The sequence below is a fragment of the Ylistrum balloti genome, unplaced genomic scaffold (genome assembly GCF_031769215.1).
Source record: "Ylistrum balloti isolate Yb309-2 unplaced genomic scaffold, AGI_CSIRO_Ybal_v1 Utg370910, whole genome shotgun sequence".
NCBI lineage: Eukaryota > Metazoa > Mollusca > Bivalvia > Pectinida > Pectinidae > Ylistrum > Ylistrum balloti.
In genome coordinates, this window is record NW_026782516.1 from 113,000 (window position 1) to 132,097 (window position 19,098).

At 36.8% G+C, this 19,098-nt stretch overlaps 2 protein-coding genes across 2 annotated transcripts; both read right to left on the bottom strand.

The window, feature by feature from the left end:
- Positions 1–6,117: 6,117 nt before the first annotated feature.
- LOC132559426 (uncharacterized) lies at positions 6,118–7,692 on the bottom strand. The gene is made up of 2 exons (XM_060224040.1): positions 6,739–7,692; positions 6,118–6,672 (listed from the first exon to the last, which is right to left on the bottom strand). Exons 1-2 carry the CDS (start codon positions 7,690–7,692, stop codon positions 6,118–6,120), a joined length of 1,509 nt encoding a protein of 502 aa, XP_060080023.1.
- Positions 7,693–15,375: 7,683 nt separating this feature from the next.
- On the bottom strand, positions 15,376–18,037 carry LOC132559418 (uncharacterized). Its single transcript, XM_060224031.1, has one exon. It carries the CDS (start codon positions 18,035–18,037, stop codon positions 16,790–16,792), a length of 1,248 nt encoding a protein of 415 aa, XP_060080014.1. The 3' UTR covers positions 15,376–16,789.
- Between the last annotated feature and the right edge of the window lie 1,061 nt (positions 18,038–19,098).

Genomic DNA, 19,098 nt, shown 5'->3' on the forward strand with positions numbered 1-19,098 from the left:
TCCCCATTGTAAGTCTAATTCTGGTAAAAATTTATCTTGACTGTGTTTCTTGCTACCGATCCAAATGACTTCTGTTTTATCGGTATTCATTTTTAAGCCTGAGATATCTGCAAATGTTTGTAATTCACTTATTGATTCTCTTAGGGAGTGTTCCGTACCATCTAAAGTCAAATAAGTATCATCTGCATACTGAGAAACTAGAATGTCTGTATCATCAACTTGGATGCCATGTATATTTTTATTGTTTCTGAATCTAATTGCAAGAATTTCTGCACAGAGAATAAAGATGTATGGTGCTACCGGATCGCCCTGACGACAGCCTCTTTTAATAGAAAAGAATGATGACAGATTACCCCCTTGATTTACTGAAGCCCCTACATTTCTATGAAAAAGTTTTATCCAGTTACGTATACTATTTCCAAAGCCAAAATAAATCAATACCTTTTCTATGAATTTCCAGGACACTGAGTCAAATGCCTTTTCAAAATCTACCATAAGAATCATACCAGGAATGTCATTATCTTCTGTGAATTTCATAACATCATATAGTAGCCTAGTGTTTTCACCAATGTATCGACCCGCTAAAAACCCCGTCTGATCCTTATTTATGAGTTTATCAAGTACGGATTTTATCCTTTTTGCAATTACCCCTGAAGCTATTTTATATACAATGTTCAATAGAGTTATTGGTCTCCAGTTTTTAATAAAATGGCGTGGCTTACCTTTCTTTGGAATGCAAGTAATAATCCCATAACGTTGTGTGATTGATAATTCCCCTGTAATGTATCCATAGTTTAAAGACCTAACAATAAAAAGACCAAGTTGTTTCCAGAAAAACTTGAAAAATTCAGCCGTATAACCATCTGAACCAGGACTTTTGTTATTTTTCATATTTTTTAGAATATTATATGCTTCTTTAATAGTTACTAATCCTTCTAAATTTCTAGACTCAGCTTCATTAAGTTTTGGAATGTTTTCAAAATCAAGAAAAGTTTCGAGAGTTATATCATCTAAATTATTATTTGAGTCATAAAGTTTTTCATAAAAATACCTTATTTCATTCAAAATATCTTCTTGTTTTGTTACAAAACTACCATTACTAAGCTGTACTTTAGGGATAATTTTAGAAGTGAAATTTCTATTTTCTAGATTAAAAAAGTAACTAGTTGGCTTTTCTCCTTCCTCTTCCCATTTAGCTCTTGATCTCACTATACTTCCCTTAATTTTTTTAACTCTGATTTCCTCCAGTTCCCTCTTCTTTCTATCTATTTCTGCTACATCAATAATCTCTTCTTTTTCCAATGCCTCAATAGACTTATTAAGCTCATTTTCCTGTATATTTTGTAATTTCTTTTTGTAAGCAGCATACGATATAGTTTTACCTCTAATATTCATCAACAAAGTTTCAAGAAATAACTGATCATTGATTTTCAATTGTAATTCATCATCCGCAATAAGATCAAGATTTTCCAAATTGTAAACAGGAAGACAGTATTGCACTTTTGTTTCATTAATTACATTTTTAACAACGTCTATATATTCTGTATCATATAAAAGAGAGTTATTAAATTTCCATAATCCTTTACCTTTTTTAAATTCCTGAAGTTTAACTGTAAGTTTCGGAAAAGAGTGATCAGAACGATAACCTGCCTCTATAGATGGCCCTTTCACACTACCTAATAAATTTTCTGAAATTAAAAAGAAATCTAATCTTGACTGTTTCAATGGATTTTTTTTCCTCCAAGTATACCTTTGGTAATCAGGGTAATACTCTCTAAAAATATCAACTAGATTATAATTTTTAATAATATCTAAAACTTTATCTCTAGCTTTTGGGTTATTCACAGTGGTGTAACTATTATCGTAATCTTTATTTTGATCTAGAACAAGATTAAAATCTCCACATATCATTACCTTATCATTTCCAAAACTATCAATTGTGTCAGACAATGTATTGTAAAAAAATGGATCATCTAAGTTGGGCCCATACAAGTTAATAAGCGTAATACACATATCTTTCAGTTGAACTTCAACTGCCAGAAAATTCCCAGTCATATCCTTCTTTTCCTTAGTTACTTTAAATTCAAAATTATTATTAAATAGAATAGCAACACCCCTAGAATTCGATTTAAAAGAATTAAAATAGCATTCATATCCCCACTCACTACGAATCATGCCTTCCTTTTCCCTGATGAAATGGGTATCTTGTATACAATAGATATTATAATGTTTCTGTCTTAAATAAGAAAACACATCTTTTCGTTTGATATGATCCCCCAGTCCCTGACAGTTAGCCGATAGAATATTTAATTCATCCATAATCGAAGTGATATATGTGATCACCAGTAGGAAAAAGCTTCACCATAAAAAAACTTGCGAGAAACAGGAAAGCGGCAGAGAGAAAGCTAGTAGTCGAGAGAACCATCTCTAGATCCAGATGAGGTAGAAGAAAAAGGAGCATTAAAGTTCTGCAGAGAAGAAATGAAAGAGGTGTAAGTAAAAGCATTTTTGAGTGGCCAAGACACACTGGACCACCACTGAGCACTTACAAAATCCAGCTGAGAGCAGGCCTGCTTGTTGTTATCACGGATAGCCGGAAGTCAAATGTACAGACTAAACATAAGGGTAAAAACCGGACCGGATCAAATTTTCCGGAAATACATGGTATTACAAGGAAAATGAATACGGCTATTATGGCATCATTCAAATAGAGAATATATATATATCTATATATCTGTAAAAATACTAAATCAAATAATAATGAATGGGATATATATAAGGTAATAGATAAATAAATAGATCATAATATAAGTACATGGGGAAAAATTAGATCACCATAAGCAAACGAAAGCAACTCACCCTATAAGCAATAGGAAGTCCTTAATCCATTACATCCCATGAATTCTATACACTCACATCGCACATACATGTATGCCACAACCATTATATTATATATACGAGAGAAAAAAACCCCAGACAACGTCGGTCTTTGAGACACTAGCTTGTCTGAGAGATCGGCACCAGTTCACATGACTGGTGTAAAGTCCTTACCGATCTCTATTATGGCACAGTTAGTTCCTGAAGTTGTCATCGTTTAATAGGAATGATTCCTCCAGTGGCGTGTCAAACATGAGTCTTCGTCTTTTCCCATTAGTAAGAACCACGAACAGTTTTCCGTCAGAACTGTAGGAGTTCTTTACACAGTTCATTCTGTATGCGTCCTTGAGTATCTGCTAATTTAATCGCGTAAGATCCTCAAACACCACAAAGTTAGTTCCTTTCAGCTTCTTGCGGGCACGAAGAATTTCCTGTTTTTTCCATCTATGTGTAAACTTTACAATAATGTTCCGTGATTTGGAGGCACTAAATTTACCCAGCCTATGGGCGATGTCAATATCTCTCTCCTGCACAGGAACCTTCAAAGTATCACGGACAAATGTAACAACCGAGCGAACACAGTCCTCTACAGTTTCTTTCGTGTTTTCATCTTGGATCCCAACAATCCTCAAAGAATTCTTTCGTCCCTGTTGCTCAAGGCCATTGTATTTGCCAATCATTTCACTATGCTTTTCCTTGACTTTTTCACACTGTTCCTCCAATTTCGACACTGTGAGTCTGAGATCCGTATTCTCATCCTCAAGATCTGAGACTCTGTTCTCCAGTAGCTCGATTCTCTCCGCGTGCTCTCTCTGTATCTCAATCTTTAGTTTCTCGAGTTTTGCGTCTAGAATATCCTCAGTAATAAGTGTCCTGAGAATCATAGAAATTTCATCAAGTCTCTCGTCCGTAGATTTTTCGGTAGGATTAGATCCAATACCGCTGCTTCTGTTGGTGGCACTCTGGGTACGAGTCTTACTCGGAGGCATCGTGAATAACGTCCAGATGGAATAAACAGATATTATATATATAATTTCAACGTCCGACTATGTAAGTTGGTTACACACACAAAGGCGTACCAGGCAAGCGTGCTACATAAAGGCGCTACGTATGAGACCAGTAGTGCTGAGTAGTGGTCAAGTTCTGCCGGTCAGTCCATGATAACTATTAATTAACACATAATATGTATTTTCTAGTGAAAATACACAAGATCGTCACTTTCACTCCGATAGATAAAGCTATCAACTAGCCCATATCCAAATATAAGGTTGTTATACTCTGTTTCTGTAGAGAAAATTCGGCGTTTTTACGGAGCGATATGAAAGTCGACTGTCCAGGTCGGCGTGACCTTGACCTCTCCTGTTAATGTACACTATCAGTTACATAACAATTACTAAGTAATCGCTGGAAAAATGTCCGACGACGGCAACAGTACGCAAAATTTTCTTCGACGAAATTATGTCCGATACGAACGATATGGGGAATCCTGTTTTTGTACAAGGCGATGTGGTTGTGATGGATAATTGTGGATTTCATCACCATAGACAGGGAGAGCGCATTTTAAGAAATATGCTGAAAGAATATGGCGTGTCCCTGGTTTTTCAGCCGCCTTATTCCCCGGAATACAACGTAACTGAATATGTATTCAATGTCATGAGACAGAGGCTGCGGGCAAATACCCGACTTGTGTCAGAATTTCTGGAACTTGCAGTAGTAAATGCTCTAGATATTCCGCCCAAACAACTTCAAAGTTTTTTCACATGTTGCGGATATGTATAATTTTCGATGGAAAGATAAAAAATAAAATAAAAAATATATGGGACCACAGAATTCCTTTATTTTTTAATGCAGTATGAATTATCGGCATATATCAGGAGGTCCCAGGTAAATCGTAATTCTTTGTTACATATAATAGAGCTTGGGCTTAAACCGAAATATTTTGAGCCAACCCTCCCCCCCTCCCCCCTTTCAAAAAAATAAATAAATAAATAAAACTAGTACAGAATGACTATATGACTATATTCACTGTTAAGATGTTATGAATTCTCCGGTCCCAGTGATCTAACCTGTTGGTATATATTTTGTACGTAAATTAGTTTAGTACTGAGTAACTTTCGTTTTCTCGTTGTACCATCGATGGAAAAGCAAGGTATCATTGGGTGTAGAACGAAACAAATGGGACAACCCAATTAGATCTGATCTGAAGCCACCCTTGACTTGGACTCTTCCAATTAACCTCTCGCGACAGTCGAGTGTTTGTAAAATGCCGATGTCTGCACAGTATTTTTTCACCTGGCTCCACCCACAATCGATCTAGACTTGGCTCTGCCAATCAGAGAGCTTGTTGCATAAATTTAAGGAATTCGATTGGGTGAAGTACTTCAGTACAATACTATCAATACTTTGTTCAGTACTACAGTACTTGAAACGTTCACACCTTCCCTTCATTGGTAGTAAAACGAGAATGTGTTCTATTTTAGCCACCTCTACGTTTTTCTTAGGCACACCGTTCTGTAATTGTCCAGACCTCTGTCAATCAAAATATGTTTATAGACAATGCTTTATATATATCAATTTATTTTTCTCCGTAGTTGCTTGTGTATCAAAAAATCAATATTTATATGTGTAAAGCAACTTAAACGTACAGGTTATGAGATATGAAACAGTCGTTGTAATGCTTCCCCATACGAGGTATTGACATAGTGATTAGATAGATCAAAATGATACCATAACTTATCACTTAATAAGTCGTTAGAAAAATTATACCTAATAATGATGCTTCATTTAAAAAATAGACGATTATATATAAAACATTTTTTATGAAGACGAGACATTTCGAATGATGTCAAAATCTCGTCGTCCGATCATTTTTAATAAAATTTGTGATACTTATTTGATTATATTATTGGTTCTTGAATACAATGAATTACATATTCAGTAAATTATAGTTCCTGTGCCTGTTTAATGTCGAATGTTTTATTTCAAAATTTTCCTAAGATTGACAGTTAGGTAAATATTTGTACTCACTATCATATTAACAATGTGAGGACTATTTAATGTAAGCAGTTTATCGGCGTATCCTATGTGAAATACAGATGGAATCAAAACAATGATTCACGATGACCAGACCAAAAAAACAAAAACAACAAAAACAAAAAACAAAAAAAAACTCACTAATCCCGACTTAAAGATCACAAATGATCATACTTTTCGTCCACTGACAGACAGGCAGTTTTGGTCTTATCTAAGCTGTTCCAAAGTGTCATAGCTACTGTAGCAGGCTGCACCATCATGTGCTGATGTGGTCTTAATGTGATCATACTCAAAGTAAGCCTGATCGTCTTTAATATCCTCTTTCCCAAAAGAATCATATTGCGAACAAAAGTCACCGGTGTGATCGTACACATCGTTGACCGAATCCTTAACATGCCTCACACTATTTAAATGATTGTATGTATACGAACCATTAGCTTCGGTTTTGCCAACATTATCCAACACATCCGAGCACATAGCATTGATTTGACTCACATCGATTTCATCATACTTGGGAGACATGTTCTCTCTCTTGTGTGAAACGGAATTGTCAGAACGCTCATTTTCTCGTTCGCGGTGACGTTTTATCAGACATATGACGGCAATGATAACGACGGCGATAACTAGAGTTACAGAAGTACCGATTATAGGAAGTAGGATAGAAGACGACCGCGCTATATCAGTAACAGAGAGCGGTGTTGTTCGAAGAGATAGATTTGAAGAGGTTTGATCCGGTGAAAAGGGTTCTTTAGAAAAGTTATTCTTCGGTGTACTCAGTTTATCAATAATTGTCATTGTATTGTATTCTGATTGTGTTGTACTGATAACATTGTCATTCTGTTCACAGAGGACTGGCAATCGAGTAGAGCAATTTCTTAGTCGTAGTTTCCACAACGTCTTTTCTGAGGAAATATGTAGAGCTGGACATTGTCCGTGACCAATGTTGTTATATCTCCAATCGAAACGTTGAAGTTTATACATGCCTATCCAGTAGGAAGTATTGTTCTGTATAACAGTTCTTGTGGTTGTGAATATATCGGTATTGTTTTTATCTAATCCCGAAAGTAACTGTTTATTGTGGGCACACACTGCAAGAGCATTGTTCCAATTTCCGTAATTCCCTGTCCCGTAAACAACTAGATTGTTTTGATTTGTGTTACTGCACACGAACGTATGATTAGAAGAACAATGTTTGGGAATAAATTCATACCTGTTGTTATTTTTAGTAAGTGTCATACAATTCCCATTGTTGCTTAAATCATTACCCGGGTTAAATTGTCTATATCCACACACACACGTGTTATTACCACAGAGACTGTCGTTACGATGCCCGCACACATGTCCAGGGCAGGAATGACCACGTGTGTAAGTCCTACCACCCAAGCAATAACACGTCGTCTTCGTTATCGCAAACTCACTTGAAGAACATTTTCCCAAGCAAGCCTTTACAGGATTTAGATCGTTTGATATGTCAATACTTTCATTTCTAATCCCATTTTTGAAACTGGCATTATAATGAAAACAGCCTGTAATGTTGACCCACTGAGGTGAACGCACGTGCACTCCGATCCAAGCGTCTAACGGACCCGTCTGATTTAAGACATGTTTGTTGGTGATGTTGAACTTCCCGGTCTCGTCCAGTCCGGCAAGTCTACAACCAGACACTTGGTTGGCATGTTCCCATGTAACGTTAGAGTCACTCATTGTCACGTCCATACAATTACCACAACATAAAAATCCCAATACCTTGATCAGAAGGGATATATACCTGCAGCACGCCATTCTATTTGTACAGCTACCAGGAAATCATATATATATATATATATATATATATATCAGTACAAAGATAACACTGTGCTGACAGTTTAAGAACACATATCAATACCGCTATCGTCTACTCAGATTTGATATTGCCTGAATATTATAGTAAGGTTATATAGAAAAGACAAGGAAATCCGCTTGCATTCGATTTAGGTTTACACCAGACATGCACCTTGCCCTTATATCAATATATGAAGCTTCTGAGGGTGTGAATTCCATGGTCTCGTTTCATAACAAACCGCATTGACACAAGTAGGACTACATGCACTTTATGTTAAGCCTATGACTGCCTTTTGATTCAGTGAATATTAAATTTTTGCGTATTACACGTGTAATATAACCCATTATGGCCCCAAGTTTCCATGATGAACTGACGTCACACAGGCACAGATTGCATTGTAATATATCACGAGCTTCCATTTGATAAATGATTTATGACAATTTTAAAAACTATCACACTTTAATGCGCAAAATGCGACATTTTCGTCTTGCTGACTACAATTATAACTTCTTAATTGGCAGGAGATGTATTGATTTTAAAATATTAATATATAATATATAATATTAATATCAAAATATTAGAATCTATAATTATTTATGTCACACGCCTCCATAAGATGCGCACCGTTGTTGACAAGAAGGAGACGTTTTTCCTGATTTCTAACGTACACAGTTGTATCGTCATAAACATTCCTTTACTGCCACCGTTGACTCTCCATATTAACTATTTGTATTTACTCGATATATAGCCTGATTATCATACGTGATATATCCACGGTCGACATATAACAACACAAAACCTTCTCTTATGCAGAATCCGCATAGTTTTCGTTACAGCCAAATATTCGAAATAACGCCGCTTTGTCCAATCAAAATCTGTTTAATCACCTTGTGACGATAGAAAGCATGCCTATATCTAATAGAACATGAAAGATATATCAATTTCTAGAGAATTGCTTTAAGGCAATCAGAGCTATTCCATTACAAAAAAGAAATTGGCTAATACCTGTGCCAAGTTCAAGCCAAAAATGTTGTATACTCGCGATGGGACAAAGGAATGCTCAAACAAAGTCACATGTATATATATAAATCGTTTGGAAATTTGTTAGGATAGTTAAAACAGCACTACCCATCTTCCGGTGTGACGTTTTTTCGTGTCTTAACTTGGAAGTTATAGCTACACGGAGTCTTTGAATAAAAGGTTAAACGTCGATATGTTGTCAATGATGAGGTCTTAGATTGTCAATGGTGAGGACTTAGATTGTCAATGATGAGGTATTAGATTGTCAATGATGAGGTCTTAGATTGTCAATGATCTTGTCTTAAATTGTCAATGGTGAGGTCTTAGATTGTCAATGGTGAGGTCTTAGATTGTCAATGATGATGTTTTAGATTGTCAATGAACTTGTCTTAAATTGTCAATGATGAGGTCTTAGATTGTCGATAGTGAGGTCTTAGATTGTCAATGATGATGTTTTAGATTGTCAATGATGATTTTTAGATTGTGAATGATCTTGTCTTAAATTGTCAATGGTGAGGTCTTAGATTGTCAATGATGAGGTCTTAGATTGTTGAAAGTGATATCTTAGGTTGTCAATGATTAGGTCTTAGATTGTCGAAAGTGAGGTCTTATGTTGTCAATGGTGAGGTCTTAGATTGTCAATGATGAGGTCTTATGTTGTCAATGATGAGGTCTTAGATTGTCAATGATGAGGTCTTAGATTGTCAATGGCGAGGTCTTAGATTGTCGATGATTAGGTCTTAGATTGTCGAAAGTGAGGTCTTAGGTTGTCAATGGTGAGGTCTTAGATTGTCAATGATGAGGTCTTAGATTGTCAATGGCGAGGTCTTAGATTGTCAATGGTGAAGTCTTAGATTGTCAATGGTGTGGTCTTAGATTGTCAATGATTAGGTCTTAGATTGTCAATGATTAGGTCTTAGAATGTCAATAGTGAGGTCTTAGATTGTTGATGATGAGGTCTTAGAATGTCAATGATGAGGTATTAGATTGTCAATGATTAGGTCTTAGATTGTCGAAAGTGAGGTCTTATGTTGTCAATGGTGAGGTCTTAGATTGTCAATGATGAGGTCTTAGATTGTCAATGGCGAGGTCTTAGATTGTCGATGATTAGGTCTTAGATTGTCGAAAGTGAGGTCTTAGGTTGTCAATGGTGAGGTCTTAGATTGTCAATGATGAGGTCTTAGATTGTCAATGGCGAGGTCTTAGATTGTCAATGGTGAGGTCTTACATTGTTGAAAGTGAGATCTTAGGTTGTCAATGATTAGGTCTTAGATTGTCGAAAGTGAGGTCTTATGTTGTCAATGGTGAGGTCTTAGATTGTCAATGATTAGGTCTTAGATTGTCAATGATGAGGTCTTAGATTGTCAATGGCGAGGTCTTAGATTGTCGATGATTAGGTCTTAGATTGTTGAAAGTGAGATCTTATGTTGTCAATGGTGAGGTCTTAGATTGTCAATGATTAGGTCTTAGATTGTCAATGATGAGGTCTTAGATTGTCAATGGCGAGGTCTTAGATTGTCAATGATTAGGTCTTAGATTGTCGAAAGTGAGGTCTTAGATTGTCAATAATGAGGTCTTAGATAGTCAATGGTGAGGTCTTAGATTGTCAATAATGAGGTCTTAGATTGTCAATGGCGAGGTCTTAGATTGTCGATGATTAGGTCTTAGATTGTCAATGGCGAGGTCTTACATTGTCAATAATGAGGTCTTAGATTGTCAATGGCGAGGTCTTAGATTGTCAATGATTAGGTCTTAGATTGTCGAAAGTGAGGTCTTATGTTGTCAATGGTGAGGTCTTAGATTGTCAATGATGAGGTCTTAGATTGTCAATGGCGAGGTCTTAGATTGTCGATGATTAGGTCTTAGATTGTCAATGGCGAGGTCTTACATTGTCGATGATGAGGTTTTAGGTTGTCAATGTCATTCATTTTTTCATGAACATGAACAAAATATGACATAAGTAAAACCTGTTTTACAACCTTTTTCTTGTTTAACTCGTATAGACACCATTTATTGATGATATAGCTGAGGAATATCCCCAGTAATCAATTGATTTACCAAGAGAAGATTAGCTGACTAGAAGTGGCCGAGACTGGTGCGTAAAAGTTCAAACACAAGGAATAATCCATCTTATTTATTTGAAATCTGTATGATATCTCGCAAAGATCAGTTCATTCGTTTTTATTTTTAAGATAACATAATCGAAATTAAAATAAGAGGCGAGCACATCAATATTATTATCTATATTTCAATGTCTAAACATAGTGTTACATCGTGACGTACTCGAACTTTGATACACAATTTCGTGACATGTCTTGACATAGATACTTGCGCTCCAAGTGAATATCTTTATCTTCTTAGATACATCCTGTTACTCCTCCATAAACATGACTGTGTGTCTAAAACAGGCGACAACTTTAACACGATACAGATGTATGTCTCATCAAGATGACTTTTACGTTGTAGTGTATAAATACTTGTGTTGATACATTGCCAATCCACTTAAATAATGCTCTCTTACTGATGGCCATTACGCAATGGTGTGTGTATCGTGTTGTTTAATTGGATAGCTGGGCAAAATTTTATAAGTAATGTTATTACCGAAACAGCATGCGCTGTACATAGGGATTCAATTAAATGATTGGTATTACTCATAATGCAAGGTTAAATTCCATGAGCAGTAAGGTATTCTTTTTTTTCTAAATTTCTGAATGCAAATCCACTATTGCTCAGTAATATGAATGTTCCTGAAAACGAAGTTGTATAGAAAAATGCACATTTTGAACTGACTGATTTTAGCTTCACTGAAGCGTGTGTTTTACTTGTTGTCTTTTGCAAGATTTTAATGTATACATTAAACAAGATACACACTCCAACATATCCATATTAACCGGACACACACTCAAACACATCCATACTAACCGGACACACCCTTCAATACATCCATATTAACCGGACACACACTCCAACACATCCATATTAACCGGACACACACTCCAACCCATCCATACTAACCGGACACACCCTTCAATACATCCATATCAACCGGACACACACTCCAACACATCCATATTAACCGGATACACACTCCAACACATCCATATTAACCGGACACACACTCCAACCCATCCATACAAACCGGACACACCCTTCAATACATCCATATCAACCGGACACACACTCCAACACATCCATATTAACCGGACACACACTCCAACCCATCCATACTAACCGGACACACACTTCAATACATCCATATTAACCGGACACACACTCCAACACATCCATATTAACCGGACACACACTCCAACACATCCATATTAACCGGACACACACTCAAACAAATCCGTATTAACCGGGCACACACTTAAACATATCCATATTAACTGAACACACTCCAACACATCCATATTAACCGGACACACACTCAAACACATCCATATTAACCGGACACACACTCAAACATATCCGTATTAACCGGACACACACTCAAACATATCCATATTAACTGAACACACTCCAACACATCCATATTACCCGGACACACACTCCAACCCATCCATACAAACCGGACACACCCTTCAATACATCCATATTAACCGGACACACACTCAAACACATCCATATTAACCGGACACACACTCAAACATATCCGTATTAACCGGACACACACTCAAACATATCCATATTAACTGAACACACTCCAACACATCCATATTACCCGGACACACACTCAAACATACATATTAACCGGACACACACTCCAACACATCCATATTAACAGGACACACACTCCAAAACATCCATATTAACCGGACACACACTCCAACCCAACCATACTAACCGGACACACCCTTCAATACGTCCATATTAACCGGACACACACTCCAACACATCCATTTTAACAGGACACACGCTCAAGCACATCCATATTAACCGGACACACACTCCAGCACATCCATACAAACCGGACACACCCTTCAATACATCCATATCAACCGGACACACACTCCAACACATCCATATTAACCGGACACACACTCCAACACATCCATATTAACCGGACACACACTCAAACATATACATATAAACCGGGCACACACTCAAACATATCCATATTAACCGAACAAAGTCCAACACATCCATATTAACCGGACACACACTCAAACATATCCATATTAACCGGACAAAAAAAATCCAACCCATCCATACTAACCGGACAAACCCTTCAATACATCCATATTAACCGGACACACACTCCAACACGTCCATATTAACAGGACACACACTCCAACACATCCATATTAACCGGACACACACTCAAACATATCCATATTAACCGGACACACACTCCAACACATCCATATTAACCGGACACACCCTTCAATACATCCGTATTAACCGGACACACCCTTCAATACATCCATATTAACCGGACACACACTCCAACACATCCATATTAACCGGACACACCCTTCAATACATCCGTATTAACCGGACACACACTCAAACAAATCCGTATTAACCGGGCACACACTTAAACATATCCATATTAACTGAACACACTCCAACACATCCATATTAACCGGACACACACTCCAACATATCCATATTAACCGGACACACACTCAAACACATCCATATTAACCGGACACACACTCAAACATATCCGTATTAACCGGACACACACTCAAACATACCCATATTAACTGAACACACTCCAACACATCCATATTACCCGGACACACACTCAAACATCCATATTAACCGGACACACACTCCAACACATCCATATTAACAGGACACACACTCCAACACATCCATATCAACCGGACACACACTCCAACCCATCCATACTAACCGGACACACCCTTCAATACGTCCATATTAACCGGACACACACTCCAACACATCCATTTTAACAGGACACACACTTAAACACATCCATATTAACCGGACACACACTCAAACACATCCATACAAACCGGACACACCCTTCAATACATCCATATTAACCGGACACACACTCCAACACATCCATATTAACCGGACACACACTCAAACACATCCATATTAACCGGACACACACTCAAACAAATCCGTATTAACCGGACACACACTTAAACATATCCATATTAACCGAACACACTCCAACACATCCATATTAACTGAACACACTCCAACATATCCATATTAACCGGACACACACTCCAACACATCCATATTAACAGGACACACACTCCAACACACACATATCAACCGGACACACACTCCAACCCATCCATACTAGCCGAACACACCCCTCAATACGTCCATATTAACCGGACACACAATCCAACACATCCATTTTAACAGGACACACGCTCAAACACATCCATATTAACAGGACTCACACTCCAACACATCCATATTACGCAATATCAATGTGTTCATAAACATCATCATGAAGATTAACATGAAGACAGACAAGGGAAGTATAGTGACGGGCATCATGTAGTTAATATATATAACTATAGATAGAATGTACTATTCCGTAATTTGTACAATTTTTATTTTTTCGATTTCTTCTGTTCTAACAAAAATAACTTTATATATCTCTCCTTTACTACAAGTTTCGACTTATCATTATCAAAGATATAAAATATAGATAAATGCGTAATAATATTGCGTAAGTTTTATGTTTCATCTGCAGTTCATTATGCTCGTCTTATAAGTCAATAAATTCAACTGTATTTAATGGAACGTTATTATTATTGATCTTACCAAAAAGAACTGGTTGTATTACACTAGATGTGGATACGCAAGGTAGCACGAAGCCAACATTATTTTTTGTTTTTGTTGCGTGACGGCCAGTAAGCGTGACAAGGACGGCGCGCGCCTGCTGGATTTTTTCTTGTTCATGCGGGGTACTGATATTCTGTGAAATCTCATCATGGCCAGAGGTGTTATTCGAGGTGTGTTGATCGTCAATGTGGTTCCATGTTGTTTAATGATGTTTATTGAACAAATCAACTTTTCTACAATACGAAGGGAACAATGTTAAATGATGTTCACCTGGAAACTTTTTCAATGATAGTTGTCAATTTATAACCTAAAGTCAATCATGTCACTTCTCCAAGACTGGTTTTTCAGGAATTTCCCTATAATTAGCAGAGTGACTGTTATCAAGACGTTAGTATTTCCTATCATTATACAAATACTAACTGATATACCTAGTCCACATGTTGAAATCCAAAAAAATCCAAATTTTAAATTGATAAACTCAACAGGAATATTTTAGTGGGTGGTTTTAAAGATGGACTATGAGAGGTAGAAAATAGGTACAATTTTGGAAAACTCTAGAAGGAAATTACGTCTATTTGGGGAAACCTTTACGAACCCTACCCGGCAGCCACAGAAAACTTTCTCTCTCAGCCTCAGTGGTTCAATAAAGAAATTAAAGCTTATGGAAAAACTACATAAATCTTCTTCAAAAATCTGTGTAGTGAAGTAATCTTCTAAATGTTTAAAACGTAGTAGACAAGCATGGAATATGTCTTTGAACAGTTTTATTAAGAAAAACCAAATAAATATTAATTTCATAAATTTTAATAGTATTATAAGTGTAATACTGAAAGGCTGGGAGAGAATGATAACTAATTATGGAAAAATATTGATCACGTTTAGCGTAATAATTTGAGGCAACCGTCAAAGTATTTCTGTCACAAACTATTATCAACTGTATTGACCTTTCTTCAACATTCTCATGAAAGGCGGTACACTATTGTGGATAATTTTCTAAGGCATCACAACTGGAAAGACATTTATACTCTTCCATTTCGTGAGGCAAATGACTCAAAACTAGTGACATAAAAAGTTTTCAATACAGAATTACTCACAGAATATTTTTTTTACAAATTCAATGTTATATGAACGAAAAAGTTTAGCACATCAGGAGTATAGCTTTTGTACTGAGGCACCTGAAACAATATAACTTTTTTCGGGATTGTACACATAGTATATCACTTTTGACATGCTTTATAAATTCAGTTTTTCTCACAAATAATGTTGTTCTGGAAAAATCCTGCCACTTTCTTTTTTGGCATATGTTTAAGTCTATCACTTAATAAGAAATACATTTCGCTACTGCGACAAAGCAATACAATTCCAAATTGGAAAATATGCAAGATTTTTATTCGAAAATACAGAAACCTTTATCTATACTCGACCCAAACAGCGAACAAGATCCAGAAAAAAATTGAAAGTGTCAAATCTATTTTAGAACAAATCTATATCGGAGTTTTAGTATGATTTTGATTCCAACTGAAAGCTCGAGAAGATATTTTGTCGGTCAAGATATTTTCCATTTTTCGTGTTGCGGTAAGTTTATTGAGGGTAAAGATGTTTCACAACACTTTCGTTTAAAGTGGATCACATGTGTGCAGTTTGTTGGTTTAGAAATACTACACACAATACCGCATAATGCTCGCTATAAACTTTTCTATGGATGGCAAAATATATATCAACAACTACACATATTCTAATATCAACTAGCTAAGCTCAAGTTTCATCCAGGTTGACCAGTCATGATCCACAAGTACTAAAATTCTATATGGTAATATGCATGAAATAGCAATTGTGTAGATAGACATAAACTACTTAACATGCTTTCGAGCTAAATTTTCTTTATACGTTTTTCACAACAGGTATATCTTTAATTTATATTTCACGTTTGAAAATATTCTGCTGAATGCTGATGTCGTTAAGGCCTTTTAACTTCAAATTGGAGTAGCAATGATGGGAAATATTATTCTTAATAAACATAAGGTTAACATGGACCACTTCGCACGATGTAAGAAGTAAACTAAAGAATACGTAGATATATGAAATGAAGGTTACAGCTATCAATGCTTTTTCTCCCTTAGTAACACAATTGTTCATGACTATCTAATTGCCCTTTACTTTAGCTAACGAAGGATTTAATTGATAGTAAATAATCAATGTCTTCATTGAACATGAACAGAAAGTATCTCTTTATTTCTCGGGGATTTAGCTACTTCATCTCAGTATTGTTGCATAGTCATGCGTGTTGGCGGAACGCCAGGATACGTCGTAAATGTAACTTTCGCTGTTTCCAACACTGATTTGTTCATAATGTGCAGAGGCTGTATCAACAACCTCTTGTCCATTGTTTGAAGTCTGGTGGTCGACGTTCTTCTTCCAGTATCGGAATATAACTACTGATGTTATTGAAGCCAATGCTGTAAACACTATACCACATACTAGCCCGATCAACCATTGGGTGACTTCATATCCCTCTGATCCGCCATTGCCTGTCGGTGGGGTTGTTTCTTCATTGGAAGGTGTCAAATCGCTGTAGTTTAGCTGGCATAATAGAGGTAACGGAGAATCGCACTTCTCCACCAATGGAGTAAGTTTGCCCTCCTTGTTGACGGATGCTGATAAACAGTCATCGTGTGCTCTTGGTGATGTGTCGGTTGCCCAATTAAATATCTGTTTACGAAATATACCTACCCAAAACTTCGGAGGTCTTATTGGTCTATTCACGAGTCGTCCGTCATAAAATTGTTGTCCGTTCTGATGACATGAAAACCCCGCTTCTGTCCAATTCTTGTATTCATGGCGCTCAACCAATTTTGGTGTCCCGTCTCTTTCCTTTTCGCAAAGATACATATGTTTTTCACTACAGTTTGTTGTCTCAAGTAGACTTATGCCATTAGGATGTGTAACTGTTTTGCAATTTCCAATTTTGCTATCACTATCTTCATGGTTGTTAATGGTCGTATACCAGCAAAGACAAGTACGTGTCCCTAACGCACCATCACTACCGCAAAATTCTCCGGTGTTCAAAGGGCATGGTGTTGCAGCACAATATTCACTCCCTCTGGGCGGAAATCCCCTATTCAAACAAACACAACGATCCCTTGATAATCCAACGCTATGTTTACCACAAAACTTGAAACATTCAGAGACGCTATGGCTTCCTAATTTCGAGAACAATCCTTGAATATTTGTTTGAAAACATCCCCTTAAATGCATCCACTTTGTGTAGTTGACATATGCCCCAATCCAATACCGTTTATTATCAGTAATCCCTCGTACTCGGATGTCTTCCACTTTTTCTGTGATGAATTCACGTCCAAGTAAATGACAGTCTGATTTGCGCATTCCTTCCTGCCAGGTTCTCGGTATGGGAGACACATTGCCGGTGATCAAAACTAAGGCACCGGTCAGTGCAACATTCATCATATAAACCAAACACAAACCTACGACTGAACTCACCATAGTGGTTTATACAAATTATTACATGAACTTAAGAATGAATGTATATATACTTATTTTGTCTGTTACGTCATTGAAGCTATTCGCCCATCCGGTTGATGACACAGCCAATGATACATGATTCACAAGTGGTCGAAGTACCACTTCATACGTCCGGTTCGACATCCTCGCAAAGACAGAAAATGTTCAAATTTAGGATATGATTATGAGAGAACTATTTTCTTCGTAGAAAATGATTTCCTCAAAATCTACTTCATTAGATAAAAAAAGTAATAAAGTACTGTCTCAGATTGATAACCAAATACTATACTAAATTTTCAAGTACAAAACCATCATATCAGTTACGAAAGGACATCAAAAAGTTTGAGCCTCACAAAGAAAAAGTAAGATATTTGCATTTATACTGCTTTAATTTTCCGTCTTCCATTTCCGCACAGTAGTTTGCCAGTCACTAATAGGGACAGTATTCAACATCTTGGCCAACTAACAAGCCCTCCAAAGCAGACCTGAAACCTATCATCGCTATAAATAATCAGCCCGAGAATAGTGTTGGTGAGGGAGTTCATAGCGCCAATCTTCAATCCTAACGCGGCTGATGTGAACTGATTTGGAGGTTTCATGATAATGGTAATGATATGTTTAATGATAAAGCAAGGTGTCATCATAGGTAACACCCCAAAAATGGAAGTTATGTAGGTCGTTGATGCTCTAAGTTAGCAAGTCTCCATTGATGCTTTCTTGCGATCCATCTTTCACATGCCTTGGACATGTATAGATGAACGAGTGTAAGATATGTTTCTATCGTGTTCGTAGGATATGGATGTTCCACTTGAGGGTCACAAAATATAGTGGAACCGAGGGTTTGCCGAGGCTCTATCCGAGGGTCACAAAATATGTTGAAATCCGACAATCTGCCGAGGCCTCATCCAAGGGTCATAAAACAGGTTGAAACCCGAGGTTCTGGCAAGGGTTTTTTTCATAACTTTTTCAATTATAGCAACATAGCAAACGTTTGGAAACCATGACATTTTCTTTTCTCATGAAGTTACAAGTATTATCTTTGT